The sequence below is a fragment of the Monopterus albus genome, unplaced genomic scaffold (genome assembly GCF_001952655.1).
Source record: "Monopterus albus unplaced genomic scaffold, M_albus_1.0 scaffold153.1, whole genome shotgun sequence".
Taxonomy (NCBI): domain Eukaryota; kingdom Metazoa; phylum Chordata; class Actinopteri; order Synbranchiformes; family Synbranchidae; genus Monopterus; species Monopterus albus.
This window is the reverse complement of record NW_018128033.1, coordinates 710,424-734,519: the sequence shown is the minus strand read 5'-3', so window position 1 is coordinate 734,519 and position 24,096 is coordinate 710,424. Positions and strand designations below refer to the sequence as shown.

The window sequence follows — 24,096 nt, the reverse complement described above, 5'->3', positions numbered from 1 at the left end:
ACTGGTGGAGGGCTGCAGTGATGGTTGACTTTCTTTGACTTTCTACAACTTTCTCCCATCTCCCGACTGCATCTCTGGAGCTCAGCCACAGTCATCTTTGGGTTCTTCTGTACTTCTCTCACCAAGGCTCTTCTCCCCCGATAGCTCAGTTTGGCCGGACGGCCAGCTCTAGGAAGGGGTCTGGTCGTTCCAAATGTCTTCCATTTATGGATTATGGAGGCCACTGTGCTCTTAGGAACCTTAAGTGCAGCAGAAATTTTTTTTGTAACCTTGGCCAGATCTGTGCCTTGCCACAATTCTGTCTCTGAGCTCTTCAGGCAGTTCCTTTGACTTCATGATTCTCATTTGCTCTGACATGCACTGTGAGCTGTAGGGTCTTATATAGACAGGTGTGTGGCTTTTCCTAATCACGTCCAATCAGTATAATCAAACACAGCTGGACTCAAATGAAGGTGTAGAACCATCTCTGGGATGATCAGAAGAAATGGACAGCACCTAAGTTAAATATATGAGTGTCACAGCAAAGGGTCTGAATACTTATGACCATGTGATATTTCAGTTTTTCTTTTTTAATACATCTGCAAAAATGTCAAAAATTCTGTGTTTTTCTGTCAATATGGGGTGCTGTGTGTACATTAATGAGGAAAAAAAATGAACTTAAATGATTTTAGCATATGGCTGCAATATAACAAAGAGTGAAAAATTTAAGGGGGTCTGAATACTTTCCGTACCCACTGTATATATACCAGTATTGCACTGGGGGAAGGTATTGCACTGAGGGTTATCGTCCAGTCATACAGAATGTCCACACAGCATTCTTCATTCACAAAAATTGAAGAAAGGTAGTTTGGTGTGAGTTGTCCGATATTTAACAGTTCTTCTCTGGTAAAAGAAATCCGGGATGGGTTGCAAGAGACCGAGAAAACAAAGAAAAACAACAAACACAAGAGATCTTGTGTAGCCAAGGTTGCCATAGTTGTCGGCACCATCTTAGATTTCAGATATCCGTATCAGAACTGTGGCGAAGTTGGACTACAATTTGTGAACTATGAATATGAATACCTTGTAATAATTATTAAAAATTTGGGGCCTTTCTGCACGGAGTTTTTATGTTCTCCCTGTCCAAAGATATGCAGCTTAGGTTGATCTGTGACTCTAAATTGTCCCTAGGAGTGAGTGTAAGTCTGTGTGGTTGTTTGTCTTCCTGTCAGCCCTGGGATAGACTGGTGACCTGTCCAGGGTGGACCCCGCCACTTGCCCAGGGTCAGCTGGGATTGTCTCCAGCCCCGCTGTGACCTTATCTAGGAATAAGCAGTATAGACAATGGATGGATAAATGGAAAAGATGACATGCATTTCCATAAAGTTATCTGAACTGAAGCAAAGCAGGGTCTGATCCTGGCCCACGTGAGGCTGGCCGATGAGATGTTTATTCGTTCCTCGCTGCCTGGGAAATCAAAGTTAGCTTATTAATTCTTTGTCTTATATCATAAAAATAAAACAAGTCTTTTCTAGATGGTTTTCCGGCCTTGTGGACACTTCATTAGAATTTCAACTTGAGTTTTCACAGCATCTTCCTCTGAGTTTGTTGAGTAACTGCTGTACCACACCATTTACTCCTTTTAAATAAGTATCATCTGTGTGTACTTCGACAGTTCTCCAGCCTCTCCCACAGCCAGTCTCTGGCTGCTATTTCTATGTCTGTTTTAAACATTTTCTCTCCTCTCTATTTCTTTTGCTCAGTACTTTTGTCTCCCTGGCTCTGTGTTTGCTCTACTCTGTTTTATCTAATGCACAGGCCATTATGTTTGGTATTTCAGACCTGAGAAAGGAAAAAAAAGAAGATGGGTATATAAAAGCAAGCCCCCCCATTTTTTCCACTTTGAAAATAGACTCTAGATGCAATTTTTCACTCATAGAAAAATCTTGCTGAAAAGCTTCTTGTGATGGTTTTGCTCAAATGGAAAAGCTTTTAGTTTAGCTTTTGGAGACTATTCGGGCACAATGAGCTGACCTCTGTCTCCTTACTCTCACCCTGTTCACCCCTCTCCCTCCTCTTCTACCGTCATTACCCTCTCTCTCTCCCCCAGAAGGAGGAGGTGCCTTGTGTGCCAGGCTTTGCTTTGGAGAATGGGAAGGAGCAGCTGATGTTTGAGGTGCCCCTCAATGACACCGGTTCTGCAGGGCTGGGCGTCAGCCTCAAAGGCAACAAGTCCAGGGAGACAGGAGAGGATCTGGGAATCTTCATCAAATCTATTATACATGGAGGGGCAGCATATAAGGTGCCATGATATTTTCATACATACTGTACCCAAATGAGTGAAAATACAGGTGAAGCCCATAAGTTTCTCTTTGCTCTGGCTTCCCTGTGGTGAAAAGGAGAGCCAAACATTTACACAAAACAGTCAATCAAGTGTCACACAAAGGCCACAGAGTGTTTCAGGACCAAGTGGAATATTACAAAAATGAATAACTACCCTCAGAACAGATTTTCTACATGACAGTCTTGTGAGAGCTGTTGTAGCCTTTCCAAATGTCTCTGCTTCTTTGCTGTTGTGCACTCTCCTTTTGACCTCTCACTCATCAGGACACACTTGACCAGGTGCGTCTGTAGCGGCACTGTAAATAACAAACACCAGGGAAGTCAGACCGAGGGAGCTGATTGGGAGTCATGGAAAAATGTATCCAATTTGTGTGTGTCAGTCAGCTTTGTGTAAAACGCACACATCTGTGCTCCTGTACACTGAAAACACACATTAATGTAAGTATGTCTTAATTAAAATGGTGTGTCCTTAACAGGATGGGCGTCTGCGTGTCAATGACCAGCTGGTAGCCGTGAACGGAGAATCACTGCTGGGACGCTCCAATCATGTGGCCATGGAGACACTCCGCCGCTCAATGTCACAGGAGGGAAACGTAAGAGGGACCATCCAGCTTGTGGTGTTGAGGGCTTTGAAGGTACACACACTCTCTTTATCTCTCTCCTTCTCTCTTAAGATACTGGAAACATAAGCTGACTGAGCATGAGAGTTCTTTACTAGTGGGTTATTGTTCTCTGTTGCCAGATCCTTATCCTGTGATTGAACTGGTTGCAGATTTTAAAAATTGTTCTGGTCAATTTGTAGATTCCCCCAACCCTGTAAGTGTTTCTTTAGACGATGCCTCGGGACAGACTTTGTATGGGCTGATGGTAAAGACAATAAATCAAAGGAAACCAAATGCCTGCAGTGACACCCCATTGAGAACTTATCTGGAATTCAGTCCTGAATTCAGACCAGTTTGGAGGTCTTTATATAGGCCTCCTCTGATGAAGAATGTAGACTTACAGTGGAGGATCATCCGTGGTATTGTAGCTGTCAGTGTGTTCATTTCTGTTATTAATGTCAATGCAGAGGATAGGTGTCCTTTTTGTGATCTCGCTCACACAAACACACACCAACAGTTGATACAAGTGCGACCATTCCTAATTGAAAGGCCTGAATTTGGGTAAACGGCCTGGTTTATGTGTTAATGTTCCCTGGTGTGGAGGTACAGTATCTGACTGTTTGGGTATGATGTGTAATGGTGATGAACACAAAGAACTGTTTTAATGTGCACATAAAGCTGAAACACATACCACATTAAGTCTGTTTATCATTCACTATTCTATTCATACAAAGGCCATAATGTAGGTTTGGACACCTGCTGTGTGAAAGAGAGCACATGCATGCCTGTGTCACTGAACTGAGGAGAAAACTAACATGCATGCTTCTTGTACTGTCACCACTCTGTATCTCCTGCCACCTCTTCTGGCTCACACTGACTAAAGCATCATTTTTCCTGCAGTCTGTTGTCTCTGCCTCTTTCCACACATACTGACTTTGTAACCCTTCCATCAGTACTCCACATACTTGACACTAGTCTCCCTGCTGTCTCCACTGCTCTTACCACCAGCAGCAAAAGAGCGTTTACACTTCAGCTATTCAGTGTGTCTTTGTATGTCTCTGTGTGTTTCTTTGTGTGTGTGTGTGTGACAGAGTGTTCTTCACTCAGCTGTATCTCTTTTCTTTATGAATAAAAAAAGATGTTTTTCATCTTGGCTGCTTTTCAGGTGATGCCTTTTACATGGCTCTGCTGAATGTTCGTACAACCCCGTGCACACACAAAGCCATGCTGTTGGCTCAAGTGTGAATGGCTCTTTGCAAGGCCTGCTGGTAGCGGAAAAAGAGCAGCATCTACATCCTGCATGATGTGCTCACTCACACACATAACAAACACACAGATAAATTGTGTAAACAGAAGCCATACAAACAGCAAAAGTTACACTGTTTAGGTGTTTTTGTATTTAGATAGTCTTCCCTTATGTTACTTATAGCACTCACAAGGTTTAGTGCACGGTGTTGTATTGAACTGCATTAGTTTTTTGTTAGGTACACAGAATGAACTTGTATCTGAGTGGCTGTGTGTGTGTATGCACAGTAGTGGTGAGCTCAGGGCATCCCCTGTCAATAGCTTGATGGTGAAAGCCGTTAGCAGCATCAAAGAGTTGCACCCTCGTTGTCTTAGGAGTGGAAAAGCTAGGATAGAAAAAGAGGAAAGTAAAGGCAGATAACGAGAGACTGTACAGTACCTTAAAAGCCTTTTTGGGCTTCAGTATTGATGCTTTTAAAATTACTGAAGTGGACCACTCTGCTTTTTCCACTTCTGAGCTCTGATGTGATCTTTTAGTGTCCATGTCCTTTACTCTTTTTCCTTATCTCTTCTTACTGTACAACATTCATCTTCAGGCAGCTCTCTCTCTTTTTACCCTGCAGATGTTTTCATTCAATAAATTGATGCAAATGGCCCTTGTGTCCAAGATAAACAAGCATGGCTCTGCACACACATTATCTGGTTATTATTCTTGAACATCAGCAATGCTGTTATCACAATATTTGAGTCTCTGACTTTGACAGAAGAGTTTTTAGAAAATTCACATTATTCGATAATATTGATACTAATCATGGGTGTGGAAGCTGATAATGTTGTATTTGCTTTGAGGAAAGTTACAAACCCTTATTCAAGATAAGAACTCACCTGCTAACCCTGCTCTGTAGTGTGGTATGGACCTATATGGACTTTATAGCACCCTTTACCTTTCCTTAATTATTGAGCAGGTGTTTACAAGCAGCATCCCTGCTCTCAGTAGGAACCTTTTGTGGAGCAGCCATTCTGCACTTTCCTTGTTCACTTATAGAACAGAACACCTCTGTAAATGACTAAAGGAAGTTCTTGTTGTGGAAAGTGTTGTTTGTAATGCATGCATGCTGCAGCTGAAGCTCAAACACTTAAGATGTTTCTGGAATTTTACACTTGACAAAGTGGACCAGTTAATCACTAATTGTTTTGTACAGCTGTTGTTGAAAGTTTTCAAACTATTTATAATCCACAAAATATCTGCTGAATAAAAAAAAAAAGATGCACTGTCAACATGTCTGAACATCTGTGCAGTGATACAGCATGTGTCTAAGGAAACCTTTGGTTGAAACAGTCTTGCTAATGTACTACGTGTTTCCTATCTAGTTTACGTTATTGTAGACAGTTTTTTATTTTCACATTAAAGTCTATTTCATCTAATTACATTTTATTTTTTATAACATATGTTACTTGTGTGTTTGTTTGGCAAAGAAATGCTCATACTGAAGCGAGTTTGACTGCATCTACATGTAAAGCCATTGTTTTTACACATCAGCGACCTGTTTGGGTCCCAGGAAGCATTTGTTTTTTGAGAGTAATGTGGTTGCACTATGGCACCGGCTAATGTCATGTTTGCTGGGATAGAGCCATTTAAGTGAGGGGGCCCATAGGACCAATAATGCACCGAAGAGTGATGTGTTCTGAGAGAGAGGTTAGGAAGGAAGCTGGTGTAGGGCAGGAGCTAGTGCTGGTGGCAAAGCACGGGCGGGGGGGCGGGGTGTACAAGAGGAAGACAATTTGTCATACACTCTGTTAGCTCCAAGACGTGTTGTGTGAATAAAGGGCTTACTCTGTACAGACATTGAAACATACTGTTAAAATGCCAAACGTATGCATGTTAATGAAAACAGTCAACTCTCTCTAAAAACAACTAACAATTAAATGCTAATGAATGAATGAATGTCACTTTCAGCTTTTTCCCATTAGGGGTCGCTACAGCGAATCGTCAGTGTGTCATTCGCATGTTGACATTTGGCACGTGTTTTACGCCAGATGCTCTTCCTGACGCAACCCTGACTTGAACCTGGGCCGCAGCAGCGAGAGCGCTGAATCCTAACCACTAGTCTATCAGGGACCCATAATTAAATGCTAATGAAATTCCTAAAAAAAACTGTACACATAAACACTCAAACTGATGCTGTGCTTGATTAGAAAGTGGGCTGTCACCTGAGGGGATATGTGTGAATATGACTGTTTATGCCACACACATGGAAAAGTGAAGTGTTGAAGACTTGGGCCATAGGAATTATTTGGTCTCCTTGACATCTAATTGTGTTTGAATAGTCTACTACAAAGCCCACACTTGGTTCTCTCTTAGTTTTATTTCAATCCACATATGTTTCAAAAAGGTACAGTAAATAACAGAAACACCAATTTTGCCAAAGTATCAAACGTTTCATCATCGTGGTTTAATGTACATTTGTTTCAGGCCTAATTTCAAGTAAGCATCACATAATGTTTCCCTTTCACAAGGGTAGCTGCTTTGGCTTGTTTTGAAAAGGCAGTTTATAGGAAATGTGTTTTGAAAGTAACTTTTGTTTCTTCCCTGTCTTAGGATCAACATGGATTGTCATTTGACAGCTCCTCTGGCCTGTCGGGATTGACGAGCCCAGTGAATGGCCAGACAGGATTGGTCAGCCAGAGCAACGGCCCCATTCACCCTCTCATGGTGACCAAGACTCTCTATGCATCCAGTGGTGAGTGAGGTTCTTTATACATCAGCGATCTGTCAGTAGGTTAACAGACACATATAATGTACACTGGGTAATATTTTGTCACACTGAGAAAATGGTCAATTTTCAAACATTTATTTTGAGCCTTGGTTAATAGCGTTTGCAGAACTGCTGGGATTTGCACAAAGACCAATTAGACCATTTAGATGGTTTGCACTTAATGATGTACAGTATGCTCAAATGCTTTTACCTCTTTTTTCCATTTGAAGCAGAGGTACAGATGGCCAGAATTTACTGGCGAAAATCTGCATGCATTTATGAAATCACTCACCGCATGTTTCTGATACATTTTCATGCAGAAAACACAAGCTTCATTTCCCTCCAGTTAAACCCTTTTCCTAAATTGTTTTCAAAAATCCAGCTGGAACACTGCTCTGCCCCGACTTCTCTTTCCTAAATAGTTTTCCGGTTCATTTTGGCCCTGTTACGTCCCTGGTTTTAGCTGAACTTGATGCACTTTTATTTAGTTTATTTGTCTTATCTTTTGCCACTGAAACAGCATCAAAGATAGGCCTGTCATCTGCAAAAAGTTCAGTAATGCACTGAATTAGTTTAATAATAATGGAAAATAATATCTCCAAGATAAAACGGGATGAAGAAAACATATAAATGCCATCTAATGTACATGCCAGCCTTAATTAGAGACTATTCTGTGCCTGTTTTTCCCTTTCATTTCTCTCCCTAGCTCTTTCTCTGCTTTATTGTTCTCCTGTGTTCCTCAAGGTTGTTCTCTGTTTGTTGTTGCTGGGTTCAGCCTGCTATAAAGAGTTATTTTAGTTTTGTGGTCTTCGTATTGATCTTTTTCACTAACTTTATCTGCTCCCACCCCTATAGTATCTGTATGTGCTTGTATGTGTGTGTGTGTGTGTGTGTGTCTGTGTGTTGGTGTGTTAGCAAGCATTCTTATCTGAATCCTGTGTTGGTATCTGCCTGTATGTGTCCCTGTTTGTTAAAAGGTGTGTGTGTTTATGTATGTTTGTTTCTGAATGATATCTCTGCTTGTTTAGAAATGTGTTAATGGCTGCTGGCTGTGTGTGCGCACCTGTGTGTGATTTGGTTCAGGGATTTTTGGCCAGTATCAGACAGAGTTGTGTTCTCTGTGTTTACACTGAATCTGGTAAACAGCTCTGACCTTGAATATACTTTGCTGTTCAAATTCACCTCATCGATGGTGTCATTTACATACACACATTACTGTGTGTTAGTGTGTGTCTGAACTAAGCATTTCTCAGCCTCTGAGTTGTTGCGTGTGCAGATGTTATCGGTTGGTGTGTATTTATGTTTGCATGTGCACTTGCCAGTGTTTTACTCTCCTAATGAACTCTTTCACATGCCGAATCCACTTTATTTGGCACTGAAGTCCAAATTAAAAAGAAGAAATCCTTTTATTGCACCGACATGTGCTTCTGCTGAAGAATAAATTGAGTTTGATTCCTTACATATGTATTTATGCAGATGTCTTATTTTTTCCATTTATAGATCTTTTTCTTTATCTCTTCCCCACCCCTGAATCTCATTAAGTCTGTTACCATGAGTCTTCGTCTCTCTCACTTCTCTTTATATGCACTCGATCGCTTTAATTCTCTCTCCTTGAAAACGTCATTGAGGGTCTGAGCTAAAATGATATACAATAATAGAGTTTTAATCTCGCCTCGGATATTATCAGGTCTTCTCTAAAATTTTCATTCAAGCATATTTAGTTTGTTTTGGGGATGGAAAACCGAAATGTCCTAATATAATAATTCTCCCACAGTTTATGTATTTTTACACATGAAGATCAGTTTACTTGTCCTGCTTACTCAGCATGTGAAAACAGTCGTATCGAGTCTTAAGTAGCTCTGAAGAAGTTTTGTCCAGTCAATGTGTCTCAGAGTTTGTCAGGTAAGCTTGAGTCTGACCAGAATGTTTATGATACAGTCCTGTTTTTAAAGGTTAATAGGAAAAGAAGGTAAAATTGTATTGTCATAGGCCATAGGGTTCGTGTGTAAAATTCTTAATACACAGGTTTTCCTGTAGAAAGGAAGGAACAGGGTGGAAGAGATGGGAAGTGAGAGCGAGCTAGAGACGATTACACAGACAGATCTTAGACAGATACAGACTGCAGGAAGGAAAAGTTGAGTACAAAAGAAAAGGACTCGTATATCTTCTATTGGAGTAACATGCTATTGATCTACCATCCATACAACAAATGCCTTTTTCACTTCAGATAGTGGGAGTCAGTGTGTGTGTGTGTGTGTGTGTGTGTGTGTGTGTGTGTGAGGTGAAACAAGAATATGTTTGTGACAGTTCAGCTGATTAAGGTGCTGACAGTGAGGAGGAGGGAGGACGTTCAGAAAAAAATGAAAAGGCTGAAAACTGGGTGGGAGAAAAAATGATTTATGGGAGATGTGAAAGGTGAAATAAATGACAGCCAAAATATCAGAAGATAGCAAGAATGGGAGCAGAAGGAAAATAAAGCAGGTGATTAGTGTAGTGGGAGAGAGAGAGACGAGAGGATGTGATGTCTTGGGATAGTATTGCTTTCCTCTCCAGCTCCACTCTACTCTCAGTCACATGTGCAGATGCAAGGACATACAGCAATCCAAGCATGTGTTGTGTGGCAGCTACGCATTCTGAGAAGTGATGACCTAATGTGAATTGTGCTCACTAAAATGTCAATTGTGTGTATGCAGCTTTCATAAACTCGTTTCTCATGCAGACACATATTGATATTGTAACTAAAATCAGTTTAAGTTGACCCCAGCTGTGCACCTGTAGAGCCCTTATGACTGGCTACATAATACTACCACTACTTTTGTTCTCAATGCTTTTCAGTGACCAATGGGAATTATTCTCACATGGATGAGCAAGAGGAGGGTGAGCTGTATGGACATGAGGAATTCAACAGCTCTGCTCAACTCCCCTACCTACAGGAAAGGTGTGGAAACTATGTAATGTTATTATAAATTATCTACTTTACTGTTTGCTGTCAAAAGTTGCCTGTGGTGACTGTGTCATCGCTTTGTTCCAGGCAAAACTCTCACACCTCTAGCACAGCTCAGCCACAGTCCCCCACCCAGAACCAGAGCCAGCGGCAGATCCAGCATGTTAAGGCATCCAAGAGCATGGACCTGGGTATGGCTCAGAACCAGCAGCACACTGGTGGGGTGATTGTTCTGTTGATTTGCTCTGCATGGTGGCTGCATGTGTCTTATCCTTACAGAAACGTATGTATTCGTGCTGTTGCGTGGCTGTTGCACCAGTGGCGTGTTCCTCAAAGCCTCTTGTAGACTGACAGCGCTTCAGGCTTGTACTGCATACTGTGCAACCATACACATAGACACATTTAGGGGGGAAACCAGTTTGTGCCTGTTGCATGATTGTTGTAGTTATCATTTGTGAAAACAGTTTTGATCTTATTTTTGCTTATGTGGGTGTATGTATGTGGCTATGTTTTTCATTCTTACTGGGATAAACACGTGTTATCCAGTCATCCAGATGTAGATGGGTGTTTTGGGAACAGTGAAAATGGACACAAACACATTTTCTTTAAACACACAAAGGTGTGTGTCATTTAACCACATTAATCTTTTCCAAAGCAGTGCTAACTCACCTCTATAGCAGCAGCACTTAACCAGCAAGCTTGTCTCTTACAGGGGCCACATTTCTCTAACACAGAAAGGTACACAATAACTGTGTGTGTAGTACATAATGCCAAACCACTGACTGGTGAATTATGTCCCCAGAGTATCTGGTATGGTGTATGTTTCCCTTTTTTGGACTGTGAGTCTTCCAGTAAAGATGAACTGAACTGAACTGTTCATCACAAAAATATGCATGTTTATGTTTTTCAGCATGTGTGTTTATGTATTTGCCTCCATGACTGTTTCTATGGAAGCACTTGCATATTATACACCGATACCAGTATCGGGTCCGATACTACTTTCTGTTTGTACTTGTATTCATTAAAGTTGCCCGATACTATACACAGTATACCACTTAATGGCAGCGTTACATTAACTTCATGGTAGCTGAGCAGGTCTTTAGATGATGAACTTTCTTTGTCAGTGACAAATGTAACGCTGACTGCAAGCTGTGATTCTCTACTCTGCTGTGAGTGTGTCTGTGAGCTCCCCTCCCTCCCCGTCTCTCACAGACATGAGGTCTCATTTTACATAGACATCACCGCTCAATATATACAACAAAATTCAACAGTAATGGAAAGTAATTAATCAAACACCTGTTGGAGAAGCAGAACACAACAACAGTCAAACTGCATTGTTCTGTCCATCCACTAAACCCATACGGTGCTCGATATGCTGATAGGTAGTGAATTGTTGAGAATGAGAAGAAAACAAACACTAATTTTATGTAGTTAACAGTAGAGTCTAATGAGCTCTGTATATGAAAGTGATTTGAATCCTTGTGGACTTGGAGGCTGAGACCAGCAGTTGTTCTACAGCATTGCAGGAATGTGTCCATCGAGAGAGGACAGTAGCCAATTTAAAGTAGGAGCTGCACCCTCATTAAATTAAGCATTTAAATTGTCAACTGTGTTATTATATGCTCCTAAACGTTTAACGCTTTGTTTGTGAAATCATTTCATCCTAACAGAGGGCCGCACTCCTACAAAAGGATAAAAACCGCCGTGTTACAGTTTACTGTTAGATAGGCTACAGAAATTCAGTCAATTACATGTAATCTTCAGTAGGAATGGCAGCAGTGCTGTTTATCACAAGCAGTTTTAAGTTCACTTGCACAGCCTTCTGTTTATATTTCATTTAGTCGCACTCAATAAGTGGATCTGATATGGTACATGCAGTATCATAGACTACCACATCTGCAGCGGCTTGGAGACAGTCTGATCTGAATGTCAAAACGACAGGCTGTGGCATGTCCTCGTGTATGAACCCACAGTTAGTTACCCAGCCTCTCCCTCTTTATTTTTCTAACCTCTGACAAAGAACATGAGACACGAGTCACAGTTTGTGTCACAGGCTTTTAATTCAGATTCATTATGTTATTTTATTTATGCAGACATGTTGGAAAGGCTACTTTTGCAGCCACTGTGATCATGCATTGCTCATCGTCTTTGTCACCTTTTGGTCTCTGATAATCTGATCGGAGTGTTCAGTGACATTTCCGTGATTGTTAAAAAGTCAGCTTTAGAAATGCATGTTTGTGTGTAGTTTTGTGCTCAAGCATACATCTGTATAATAGGACAGTAGATGCAGCAACACAATAAAGCTTATTGTTTCAAATGTCACTTCCCTCCGTCCTCCTCTTCAAGCACTGTGTGCACATGTATGGGAGAGACAGACTGCAGCAGACTGTCTGAATAGCACAGACATCCATTTCTACAAGAATAATAGATGATGGTATTTGCTGTATATCTGTACATCACCTCCTTTGTATTTTTACAAATTTGATGTTAATTGAGACAAACACATTTGAATTTAACTCAAGTGTGCTTGAATGGCATAGCATATTTTTAGTGCCAAGGCATCAAGTAACTTATAACAGCTTAATAACTGATAGCGGAACAAGATTTAGCTAGATTACAAAGCTACAGGTATCCCAAAATGGTTTAGAGGAAAGGACCTTTGAGTGCCCTGATAGCCAACTGGTTATGCTGGGCGCACCATATACTCTGGGCTCACAGCGAGCTTCCCAGCCTCTCCTCCATCCTCTTTGAGCTCCCTGTAACTCTGAGCCTGAACTTCCCGCAGCAATTCAGAATGTTGTAATGGAAACAAATGCACAGTAGACCAATAATAAGAGGCATGTGAGTCCTCTGGAGTCCTGTTATAATCACCACAGAAATATGAACTCTAACCACGTGAATTAATGTCTTAATGTTTAAAATCATATCAGCTCTGTAGTGGGACATGTGAGTTTTTGTCATGTGTAGTTTGAGCAGCAGAAATTAAAAGAAGCCGCCATATGTCTCCCAATATATGTGCAATCATAGCGGGGCGTGAACATGTAATGTCAAGACAGGCACAAATTTGCAGTGGAATTATTAGAAAGATACTTTGCCTATTTAATGTGGCACATTTCAGTTAACCTGAATTCAAAAGGCAGTATCGGCTAGTTAATGGCTACTACACCATTTAGACACTATCTGAGGTCGGTCTACGTATTAATTCACTGCCTGTGATTAGTGAATATGTCTACATCCCAGATTGCAATGAGTGTAGTGGGGCCACTTAGAGAAGAAAAATGAAGCACACAATGTAGCTGTTTTTCTAATTAACTTGTTTGATAAATCTTTACTGAAACATTGTACTCTTGACATTTTAGTTAATGTAAAAAATGGGCCAGCAAGAAGTTTGGGTCATCGTAATTTTAGAAATCTTATTCAAATTTTTCTTTTTTGTTGCTGTTTTCAAACCTTCCACACTTAATATCAAGAAAAATATCTAAATACTGCTGATAAAGATATTATTAGTGCATTTCAAATCTTTAATCAGTGTCACAGAAGTGCGTAGTGCATTGTGAGAACTGCATTTTATTTAATTTGTCCTGATTTCATTATTCATCCCAGTCCAATTAAACACTTAACAGTAATTTATTATTGGTTCACTGTCCTTCTCATGCTCCCGTGCCTGCTTATGAGCAGAAAAACATCAATTATGATACTTATTATTATTTGGCTACACATATTATAAATTACTAATATGTTAGTCATTATTTTAGAACAAACTTGGGTTCGTCCACATACCGTATTATCACTCTGTGTGTGTGACACGTGTGGCATCCACATATCTGCTGCAGTAGGCAGAGACACATACACATTGATCGACGAGCTGCTGGGCTGCTGAAGCAGTCATATTGATTCACCACAGACAGATGCCATCAGACACACAGGCAGCTAGAGTTACACTTAGCCTTAGTTTTCATTAGAAAACTATTTTCTGGGAGAAGCCAGGTTGCTACTTGGTTTTTGTGGTGTGTGTGTGTGTGTATTTGGTGCAGTGCAACCAGTCAGTGTGTTCGCTGTTGACACTGGGGGAAGTTAGAAAGTGAAAGGAGGATTAACAAGGAGCAGTGATGGAAAAAATGGTGATCAAAGGAGGGAAAGGAGGAGGTGAACCCTGCTGTATGGAATGAGTGTAATTAAAGAAAGGGATAGGAGACATGTGAGAGTAAAGGGCAGAAGGTGAAAGGGATAGACTGAGGGGCGATGTTGAAAACTGAGAAACGAGATGAGAGACTGAAGGAGAAAAGGGAGGGCGAATGACAAATGAAGTCAGAGAGAAGGGAGGAAGGGAAATGACTTCAGTAGCAGTGAAGCTGACTTAACATCACAGGAAAATAAAGATCAGTTATTATGCCATCTTGTAAAATGAGACAGAAAGAATAATAGTGTGGTAGAGAATGATGGAGACAGATGGAGACGCTCAGAAGAAAAGAGGAATGAGAAGTACAATGAGCTTAAAAAAGTCTTAGAGGATAAAGAACACTTGCACAGTTGGCAAGTCAATGCACAAGAAATGTAGAAGGAAGCGATCTATAAATGAATGTGAAGTGTGTGAGTGTACGTATACTGACATGCTTGTTTTGTTTCAGTGGCAGATGAGAGCAACGTTGGATCCCTGGTTGGAAACACTGTCGGTGAGCCAAACACAGACAACCTACACCTGCACATAATCACAATAGACACAGCACAGACAAACATGGAAACACATTCACACATGAACAAAAACTGTAAACAATCAAAGAGGTTACAGTACACACAAGCATATTCGATTAAAAGATACAAGGAATTCTGTGTTTTCCAATGTTCTTTTCTGCTCTGCAGTCAAAATAACCTCTGCTCTTTCTTCCTCCCATCATCGCTCTGTGTTTGAGGTCACTATATATCGTGCTGTACATACCACTTCAAGGTTTCCTCTTGAAACCTGCTGTGTCTCATATACACTTGACTAGATATAGCTCCTTAATGTGCCCAAAGTGCACATGAAGGTGAGATTTGCCAAAGGATTGGTGAGAGAAGAGCATGACCATGACTATGGCCACTTCTTAAATATCTGGATAGACAAGTTTATTCTTAAAGGTAAGAAAGAGAAAAAAGAGGGCAAGCTAAAGGAAAAGCACAATGAAACAGGGAGAAGTGATTCTTCAGAACCTCTTACCTTAGTAACCTGCACACACTTCTTTTTAAAAGTTTGATGTCAGACTTTTCTGTTTTGCTTTGCCTTGAAGTCTCACCAGTTTCATTTGTAGCTACTCGCATGTAAAAGCACTCTACTTCATTCCACTCTGTGTGTCTGTTTTAGTGTCTGCCACTTCATTCTTGTCAGTTAGTCAGGCCCCCGTTCTGCTGTGCTGTGTTTTATGCATGGTGATGCTGACGTTTAGTGTACGATATGAGGAGCATAAAAGATATGGAAAGAATCCAAGCCTTGGCTCTCATATTTATTTTATTAGAGTGAAACCCTAATCATTCTCCTCTTCTAACAGGGGAACAACTTTTAACTTTTCTCCTGCCATTAAGTAATCAGAAGATCTGTATCTCATAATGGCAAGATAGTAAGTCAAACCGAGAGCGGGATTTTGCGATTATGAGATAATTACGGGAAAAGATCCTCTGACTTTTTGTTTGTTTGTTTGTTTGGTGAATGCAATGCACTTCTGTAAGGTCAGGTTTTATGTGAAGAAACAAAACAGATACTGTACCACTCTAGTGTCATACCTAGTCCCTTAGTGTTCTCATCACAAAGCTTTGATTGTCAGCAACCTGAATCCGAACATTTGGTGATGCTACAAGTCTGAAATGGAGGACTTTGGATCACTCTGGATTGCTTACAGGTGTAAAATGAAGTCAGTCTCTTTGTCAAAGACTGTACTTTGCATTCCAGTACCTGCAGAGCACATTTTCTGTGACATAACCCGGACCTGGAAAATAAGGCTTGTTATTTGGGATGAGCAGTGTGACGAAGTTATAGATCATGGTCAGATTAACAGGCAGGAGGACCTAGAGACAAAACCTGCTGTTGGGCTCCTATCCTCCCCCCCCCGTCCTCAAGTGAAAGCAGATTTATTTGTTTTGTTTTTTTTATTTTAATATCTGCTGTGTTCAGCTGTGTTTTCCTCAGGGATTTGTCTGCTGAATGTCCCTTTATGCCTTCGGAGGCCCACATCTTTTTCTTCTGGTTGTTTTCCAGACTTCTTGTTATTGCTGTTATTATTATTACTAAAGCTTATTTACACATTCCCTATACCTGTTTTTTGTCAGCATGTCTCTTATTTTATAAGGCCACATGACCCAGAGAGTTGTTAAAGAGAGTGTGTGCCTGGCAAGCATGACCATTTTTTTGCCAACCCACTTTCTTTTGGTTTAATGTACTTTTTTTTATAACTGAAATGCTTCCAACAACCCTGCACTGGGATTTCAGACAGCTGCATAGACTCTGGAGAGGGCGAGGGGAGTGCGGTTTGGGGTCCTGACTTTTGGGAAGACTGGTTTCACTTCCAGCAGTGGTCGTTCCCTCCACACCCCAAAAAACCACTGGGCAATTTACACCACAAGTACACACACACACACACAACTGTTACCATTATGGTAATGGAAAGTCCCCATCATTCTGTGGAAAATGTGAACCCTGGACGATTGTATATTATATTATAATTCTGCAGAATCTGAGTTGCAAAGTGATGGAAATAGGAGACCATATTACTAAGAGAGCATATGCATGTGTGGAAGTCTTTCCTGAAAGTGAGCGTGTGTGTGTGGCCGAATGTGTTTTGTGACATTTCCCGTATGTGGAGGCTGCAAATGAACAAATTATGTAACTCCCTTCGGTAAATGCTCAAAAGTCCTCTTTTACGTTTGGCATTTAACTCTCCTAAATACTGATGCGCAATATGTAACTGAAAATATGCTGCTTGATTGTGTGTGTATCTTTGTGATCAGACATGCCTGATGTTTCTGTGGTGGCACAGAGAAATACTATAGGAGCGCAATCATTCCGATAACAAATCAAATCAGCTGCGGAAGAGGAAATGTGAAATACTGTAGAGTCACCGTGACAGAAGGGATGTTTGGATTTGGATTCCAAGTACATTTCATTTAATTCACTGTCACCATACATGTCATGAAAAGAGTAAATATATATAGTATAATATATCAGTTTGTATCTTAATCAAGTGTAAACAGATTCTCTCCTCAAAGGCTTTAACTAGGATAGCAGAGTGAAACACACCCGCACACATGTACAGAAACTGCTGACGGGACATAAAACAAGCGGTTGCACCTGTGTTTCTTTCACCATGGTTTCCTTTGGTGATGGGGACAGCCTGGAGCTCCCTCTGTGTGTGTGTCTGCTAGGATCAGTGTAGTAGAGATAGGAAATAAATGCCGAGCAAAATGATGAGAAGCTTGTCGGAGAAAAGCGTCATTCTGTATGTGTGTGTGTGTGTGTATCTAGGGAGTGTACCGACATCCTCTGTGATGCACTTCTTAAAAAGGGCTCTTAAATATGTGTGAGGGTGACAAGTCCTAACACAGATGTGTCTTTGTGGAGTTTTCTCATCTGTCTCTGCTGTCGCAGACACATTCCTACACACCCAAGTCGAGTCTTTCATGCAGTGTACTGGTATTATAAAAAACACTCAATAGCCAAAATGCTTGTTTGATTTTGTTGTACTTGTATGGTTTTGTGCTGCCTAATTGTGGTTCCCCCAGCCACCACCAGTTCCGTCTCTCTATCCCTCCCTCCACTCTCACTGTCTTCCTTGCCAATGCCATTCAGGCTTAGAGACTGACAAACAGGAGCTTAGAACGAACATCTCTGTGTGTGTGCATGTGTAAGAGGAGACCAGTGTGGTGCTGAGGGAGTCTGGCGCAGTCCATTGTTTGAATCTCTCCCTAGTGGAACTTTGACTTTGACAGCAGTCACACACTGACAAGCTTTGCCAAAACTGCATCTTCAGACAGCCACGTCTCTCTATATCCCCTTCTGTCTCCTTGTCTCTGGGATTGTCTCTTCACTTCTCTGTTCATTTCCATCATTTTTCTTGGATTTATTTTTTCAGTTTCTCATTGTTTCCCGGTCTCTCTGGCTTGTGCAGACTTTGCTGTGGAATTAACCTGAAAGCCACCTTGTTAGGCTGATGTGGATTGATGGATTCATTTGTCACAGCGAGAGCAGCACTTTCTGTGTGTCTGTGTGCGAACGCTACTCGCTGCCACCACACATTAGCTCTTTACAACCATTCTTAGGCAGAATTCAAACAGCCGATTTTAGCAGTCCCTGTTTCTCCATTGGTCTTATCACTTTGTGTGTGCCCTTGGCTGCCTCTCTGTATATTGAATGGCCTTTGACCTGTCTCCATCTCCGCCAGTAACCCAATAAAGGTGAACAGTAATCAGGAGATGGTCAGTGCTGTCGTTTCTTGCTGATGCAGCCATTCATCTCTATAACGCTGTACACACTGATCACTGACATGTGCTATACAGTATACTGTATGATGCTTGAGAGAGAGTGAGAGAGGCACAAAAAGAGGGAGGCCATTTGTCCCTGTCCTGGACTAATCGGTAACATTCCCTGTGATGGATTCACTGTAGAAGAGTTTTGTATGTCTGCTGAGGAGTGTGTAGTATATGTACACGAATTCTTCTCTGTTATTAAAAATACTAGTAAATAAGTGCAGTCCAGTGTTGTTAGACTTTGTACCTGTCCAGTTAAAACCTGGACCATTCACTACTTCACACTGCTCATTTAGCCTGCTATCAACACTCGTTTTGAATAAATTACTTGTAATTTGAGGCAAGACACACTGACCAACTCAGTGTATTTGAGTTTGATTAACTTAGAAAAAATAAGTAACTTTCTCCAGAGGCTCTTCTTTTATGTACTTTGAAGAGTCCATTTATAGTGGAAACGTTGCATCTGTACTATATGTTAAATAAAATTCTGGTTGTTTGTTTTCATTTGAATTTAGTCCCTGGTACACTTAGAATGAATATAACAAAGCCTCTGGGTGCAGACTTGCATGCTGTTTGTACTGACTTTGGCACAAAGTGCCTCCAACGGTTGCAGCTGTGAGTTCTTCATGTCAAATGAAGATACTCTTCAAACTGAGAAATGTCAAAGGAGAATAAACTTATCTGCAGCAACTGTCCATGAGACTTAGAAGTTCAGTCAGCTTAAAATCTTTTAAGTTTGGACTTGTTTCTAAGTTCATTTAACTTAGCTGAGTTAGTGTTACATTTTCAAAACTTAAATAAGTACAGCTTACTCAAATGTGTGTTCATTCTAATCACATTTCACACAACTTTTCATTTTGCCTACTTTTCCCAAAGTAATCAGTTTCCTAATTTTAACTTGTCAGAATTTACAGTGCAGGGATATTAAGTTAAGACTTATGAGTCATTCAGTTGCACAGGGTTCTGTTGGGAATCATTCAGGTACCTTCAGGTGATCAGGTGTTTTCTATGGAAACTAGTCCACCGTACTACATATTTGCATTATTATTTCTTAGAATTTCTTTTGTAAATGGCTGCTGTTCAGTGTGTTCCAGCTCAGTGGGAACTAGTAATTACTGACCTGAGACATGAAAGATTGATGGCACATGTTTTTATTGTTTACGATGCCTGTTCGGTTATTATGAAACCTTGTGGGATAGCAGAACCTCATTACATCTCCTGGGAGACTGATCATAAAACACACACGTATAATAAAAAAGAAGCTGTTGCTTACAGTAACGATCTCCCTTCCTGCCTACAGTATCTTACTGCAGACACACACATTCCTAACACTGAGTGTTAGAATAGAACAGAGAAATTAAGTTACATGTCCTTTTTTCTCTTTTATCTCAGCTTCTGAAGTGTAATTTCATGTGCTTGAAGCTGGTGGCGTTGTTGACTCTGCTGGCTTCGTTGCAGCAGCCTGCTGCTAAGCTGCTCCTTGGTGTCATTTTGACTTTGAAAGTAGCCCATTGCCTTCCTGCCAACAAAATAGCCCTGGGATAGCTTGGCATTCTCTCTGTTTAGTTTTTACATTTCATTCTTTCTTTTCTCTCCTGGTCTCTCTCTCTCTTTCCCCATTGACACTCTCATTCCCAGGCTTTCTCTCTAAGCATCCTCTCACAGTGTGTGCATGTTTTCTCTGCCAATCCCCCACTTGCATCCTCTCCCTCAAATCATTTTGTTACTCTCTCTTGTTTGTTATCCCTTCTCTCTCTTTCACTTTTTAAAAGCAGCTTAATTCTATCATCTTACAGTTGGTTAGCAGTAATTACATTTATGACACAAATCCTGCTACTCACAGCAAAATACTTTGCATTAGAGAGACCAAATGTGTATTTCTCTGTGTGTTTTATTATGTGGATGCATACTCATCACCCTATGTTGTAGCTATATATCTATATGTGTGCGCTGTGCATTCCTTGATAACCCACCACAGAACCAGTAAGCTATTTATAATATTGTTTATTTCATTCTACTGCCAAACCCTCTGCAGGCAGTGAAGTGTGGATTCTGAGGTCACTGCCAGTGTGCACATACTTTGTGCTCTTCTGTATTAGACTTGTTAAAGCGACTGCTACATTTGCCCTCTAACTTTATAGGTCCCTCAGTGGAGAATGAACCCTGACCCTGGCACCTTGCAGTTAAAATGAAAAACATCTCAAGCATATTTCATATGGGGTGTATTCGTCTACAGAAAGCAATGTACGACTAAAACTGTTGCATACAACTCTAGCCATGTCTTTTGAGTGGAAGTGGTAGATTGTAAATTTACTTTAACTGAAACGGAAATGTCAGCTGTTGGTTTATCTTGTGGTGGCCAGCGTGTGCATCTACTGTATAAGTGTCAGTCCAACTTCATCTGCTGTGTTCAGAGCAACTGCAAACATGTTGGCTTGAAAAGTTTTACCTGATAAAATTAATAACTAAACTAATAATAAAATCCTGAATAGTTTGTGTTGGAATAGTGCCTTGGGAGCCTTGGTTCAGATGTTACTGGCAGCTCTAATCCGCGGCCCTTAGAGTTTTCAAGCAGTGGATTAGCTGTTGAATTTGCCATATGTAGCTTCTTCTTTAACAGTACTCCCCACTCTCTGCCCTGGAGATTTGGTTTCTCTGGTAAAGTCTTTACTGAAGTTCAGGCTGCTGACCAAGGGTATGCAGTTTTATCAGGGTTCCAGAATTAAACTATCATGTCTTGTGGCGTGTAAAAAAGCTGAGCAGGCTGATCACACGTTTTTATTATAATGGCAAGAAGAAAAACTGCACATTTGGAAGGTCATTGGTGTAAAGACTCTAGGCAGTGGCCTACAGAGATATGGCCAGCTGTGGTATGGTCAAGACATGTGCTTACATGTCATCTAGTTACACAGATATAGGTGATACTTTTACTTTCTTTCAAGGTGAAACTATGGAGACCGCTAGACAGCAGGCTTTTCATTACACTGTCTTAATTTTTGACATGTAGTGGAAGGTTGTTATGGACTTGAGTTTCAAATTCATTTTACCGTTGGTGCACAGAAACCCATTAAGCTTTCAACAAGGAGATGAGCTAACTATCCATCCATCCATTTTCCTCCGCTTATCAGGGACCGGGTCGCGGGGGCAGCAGTCTAAGCAAAGATGCCCAGACTTCCCTCTCTCCAGACACTTCCTCCGGCTCCTCCCAGCCGAGAGACATAGTCCCTCCAGCGTGTCCTGGGTCTTCCCCGGGGCCTCCTCCCGGTGGGACATGCCCGGAACATTACTGTCATTTATTCTAAAAAAAAAATTTTTTGGAAATTACATGACTGCTACTAAATTGAATTAATTAGTTTTAATCCATATATTCACTGATAAATATATGACTTGTGACAGAACTGTATTGTTCATTGTTACAGTATTGTATGTGCTATTTAAAAGTTTTATATTCTGTAGATTTGTATTTGTTCAGCACCATCAAAAATTCTACATTACCAGTCCAAGGTTGATTCATTATTGATTAATCACATAACACTTTTATGACGTTTGCTGCTTCAGTATGCATCAGAATGTCATGCAGACTGTGTTTATGGATGGGAGTGTCACATGTTATGGCCCTTGTCCATTTCTTCTTCTTACATTATTCATGTGCATACATTCTCTTGTGTGTTTGGTTAATGGTTGTTTAAATAGATGTGGAAGTCACATCAGTCCTCGCATCTCCTTTGCTCTGAGAAAAAAAAATACGCACACACACCCACACACGGAGAGCAGTTGTGTGTGTGTGTGTGTGTGTGTGTGTATAGGGAATCATTATCTAAAGTGATGCAGGTTTAGCTCTCATGAATCACAGTGGCATCATATTGACAAGCCGGAGCCAGCAAGGAATCCACAATGTGTGTGTGTGTGTGTGTGTGTGTGTGTATATGTGTGTATAAGGATTACCAGTGTTTTGAGCTGGCAGCCAGCCCAGCCTTCCTCCCTGTGTCCTCATTTTTCTCTGTCTTCCTTTCTGCCTCTCTGGTATTCCCTGGTGGAAACTTAATTTGCTCTCTTCCTGTCACCGTTCCTCCTGTCCCTTTTCTCCCCATCTTCCCTGCCAGTGCCCCGCTGCCCCACCCTCCTTTTTAGGTGGCACAAAGTGACGAATTAAATTAGAAGAACACATACACATTACCTTCTCTTCCTCTTCCTCACAAGTGGTGGGAACGTCACAGTGGGCTCGAGGCTGAACTCCAGTTTCAGCAGTCAGCAGGCCATTGGCTTTGGCTGTGTTAGTGCAGCAGAACAGCAACAATTGTTAGGTAGTCTGCTTAATGAAGAACATGAAGTTTGGAAACTATGTACAAGTTTCACAACTTATCTTCTCAGGATGTCAGGTCTCTACCTCTCTGTCTTCTCATCCATCGCTCTCCACTTCATCATCCTTTCTGCTCCATCCCTCCCTCCCTCAGTAACATCTCTCACAGTGTACTTGCGATGATGGATGAGGAACCAGTGACGGTGAAGCACACTTCACATCCATCACAAACTCAGCAACAGCATAGTTAACTGCATCACTGTTGTTTTTCTTGGCTCTGCTCTTTGGAGTTCTGATCTGCTGTGGTCTTTCTGGCTCCCAGTCTGTCACCACAGACTTTTAACCCAATCTGAGAAAGGCACCGCAAAGATAAACCTATTTATAGGCCGAATAGACCTGGACAAAAATGGCCATTTTCTGCCATACGCGGTTTTTGAGGTTCTTTGTTTGTACCGTACTAACATTTCTGATGCACACACGTTCATGTCCATTTTAGTGAAACTACACTAATGGTACTATTATATCTCTCTGCCTTGTGTGTCTCCCTTTGCCACTTCAGCATCGTCAGCTCCTGTGGAACTCGGCCCTACCCTTGGCTTAAAGAAGTCCAGTTCGTTGGAGAGTCTTCAGACGGCCATGTCAGAGGTTAACAGAAAAAACGAACTCCTCCCATTCCACCGCCCTCGCCCAAATATGGTCAGGGGAAGAGGCTGCAATGAGAGCTTCAGAGCAGCTATTGATAAATCCTATGATGGGCCGGCCGAAGATGATGGTAAGACGGATGAAAAGGGTGTCAGTGTGTACAGTTGGGCGCATGTTTGCTGTTTGGGTGCTGTGTGCAGAAATTGCAACACAAAAATAATACATAGTAAAGACAAGACAGTTCAAGCTGTTCAAGTTCACTGAATCATCCTAAAACTTGACAGTGTTGCACATTCTACACCCCTATCATTGATGTCACAGCAGCTATTTTTGTCTGGATGGTTAATGCAAAAAGCAAAACATCACTGATTCAGGGTTGTTTAGTGTGACATAATTCTAACAGGCTACACACACGTAATATCTAAATGATCAACACATACAGTAAGAGACAACACAGCAATATTTGCCTGCAACATGTGACTTAATGTGAGGTTGGGCTGACACTTTAAATATTTATCCAGCAGTGAAATGGTAGCTGCTTGGCTTATTGGTACACTGTGAGGTGCTGTTCAATTCCCAGCTGTGTTATTAACAGCAAACTCTTATCAGTCACCACCAGAGTAATGAGTTGGGCTGTTTGAGATCACTGCTCTCACACAGGATAGGACTAATAGGGCATGTCAACACCACACACACACAGTGGCCACATCTGTCATGATCCTTCTCAATGTTCAGCACTTTGAGCGCTGCTGTTAATTGACAGAAAACAGTTCTCTGAAGTGCACCAAAGAGGTA

General features: G+C 41.2%; 1 protein-coding gene across 3 annotated transcripts in view; it reads left to right on the top strand.

Moving 5' to 3' along the window:
- Positions 1–24,096, top strand: part of LOC109968553 (partitioning defective 3 homolog B-like) — a 175,661-nt gene that overhangs the window by 72,820 nt on the left and 78,745 nt on the right. For 2 of the 3 annotated variants that reach the window (XM_020614899.1, XM_020614898.1), the window contains exons 13-19: positions 2,090–2,281; positions 2,799–2,957; positions 6,769–6,910; positions 9,761–9,863; positions 9,957–10,087; positions 14,498–14,542; positions 23,219–23,431. In XM_020614899.1, the coding sequence (XP_020470555.1) occupies positions 2,090–2,281; positions 2,799–2,957; positions 6,769–6,910; positions 9,761–9,863; positions 9,957–10,087; positions 14,498–14,542; positions 23,219–23,431 (985 nt within the window). The remainder of the gene's footprint in view (positions 1–2,089; positions 2,282–2,798; positions 2,958–6,768; positions 6,911–9,760; positions 9,864–9,956; positions 10,088–14,497; positions 14,543–23,218; positions 23,432–24,096) is intronic. The other variant, XM_020614900.1, reaches the window with a different exon arrangement.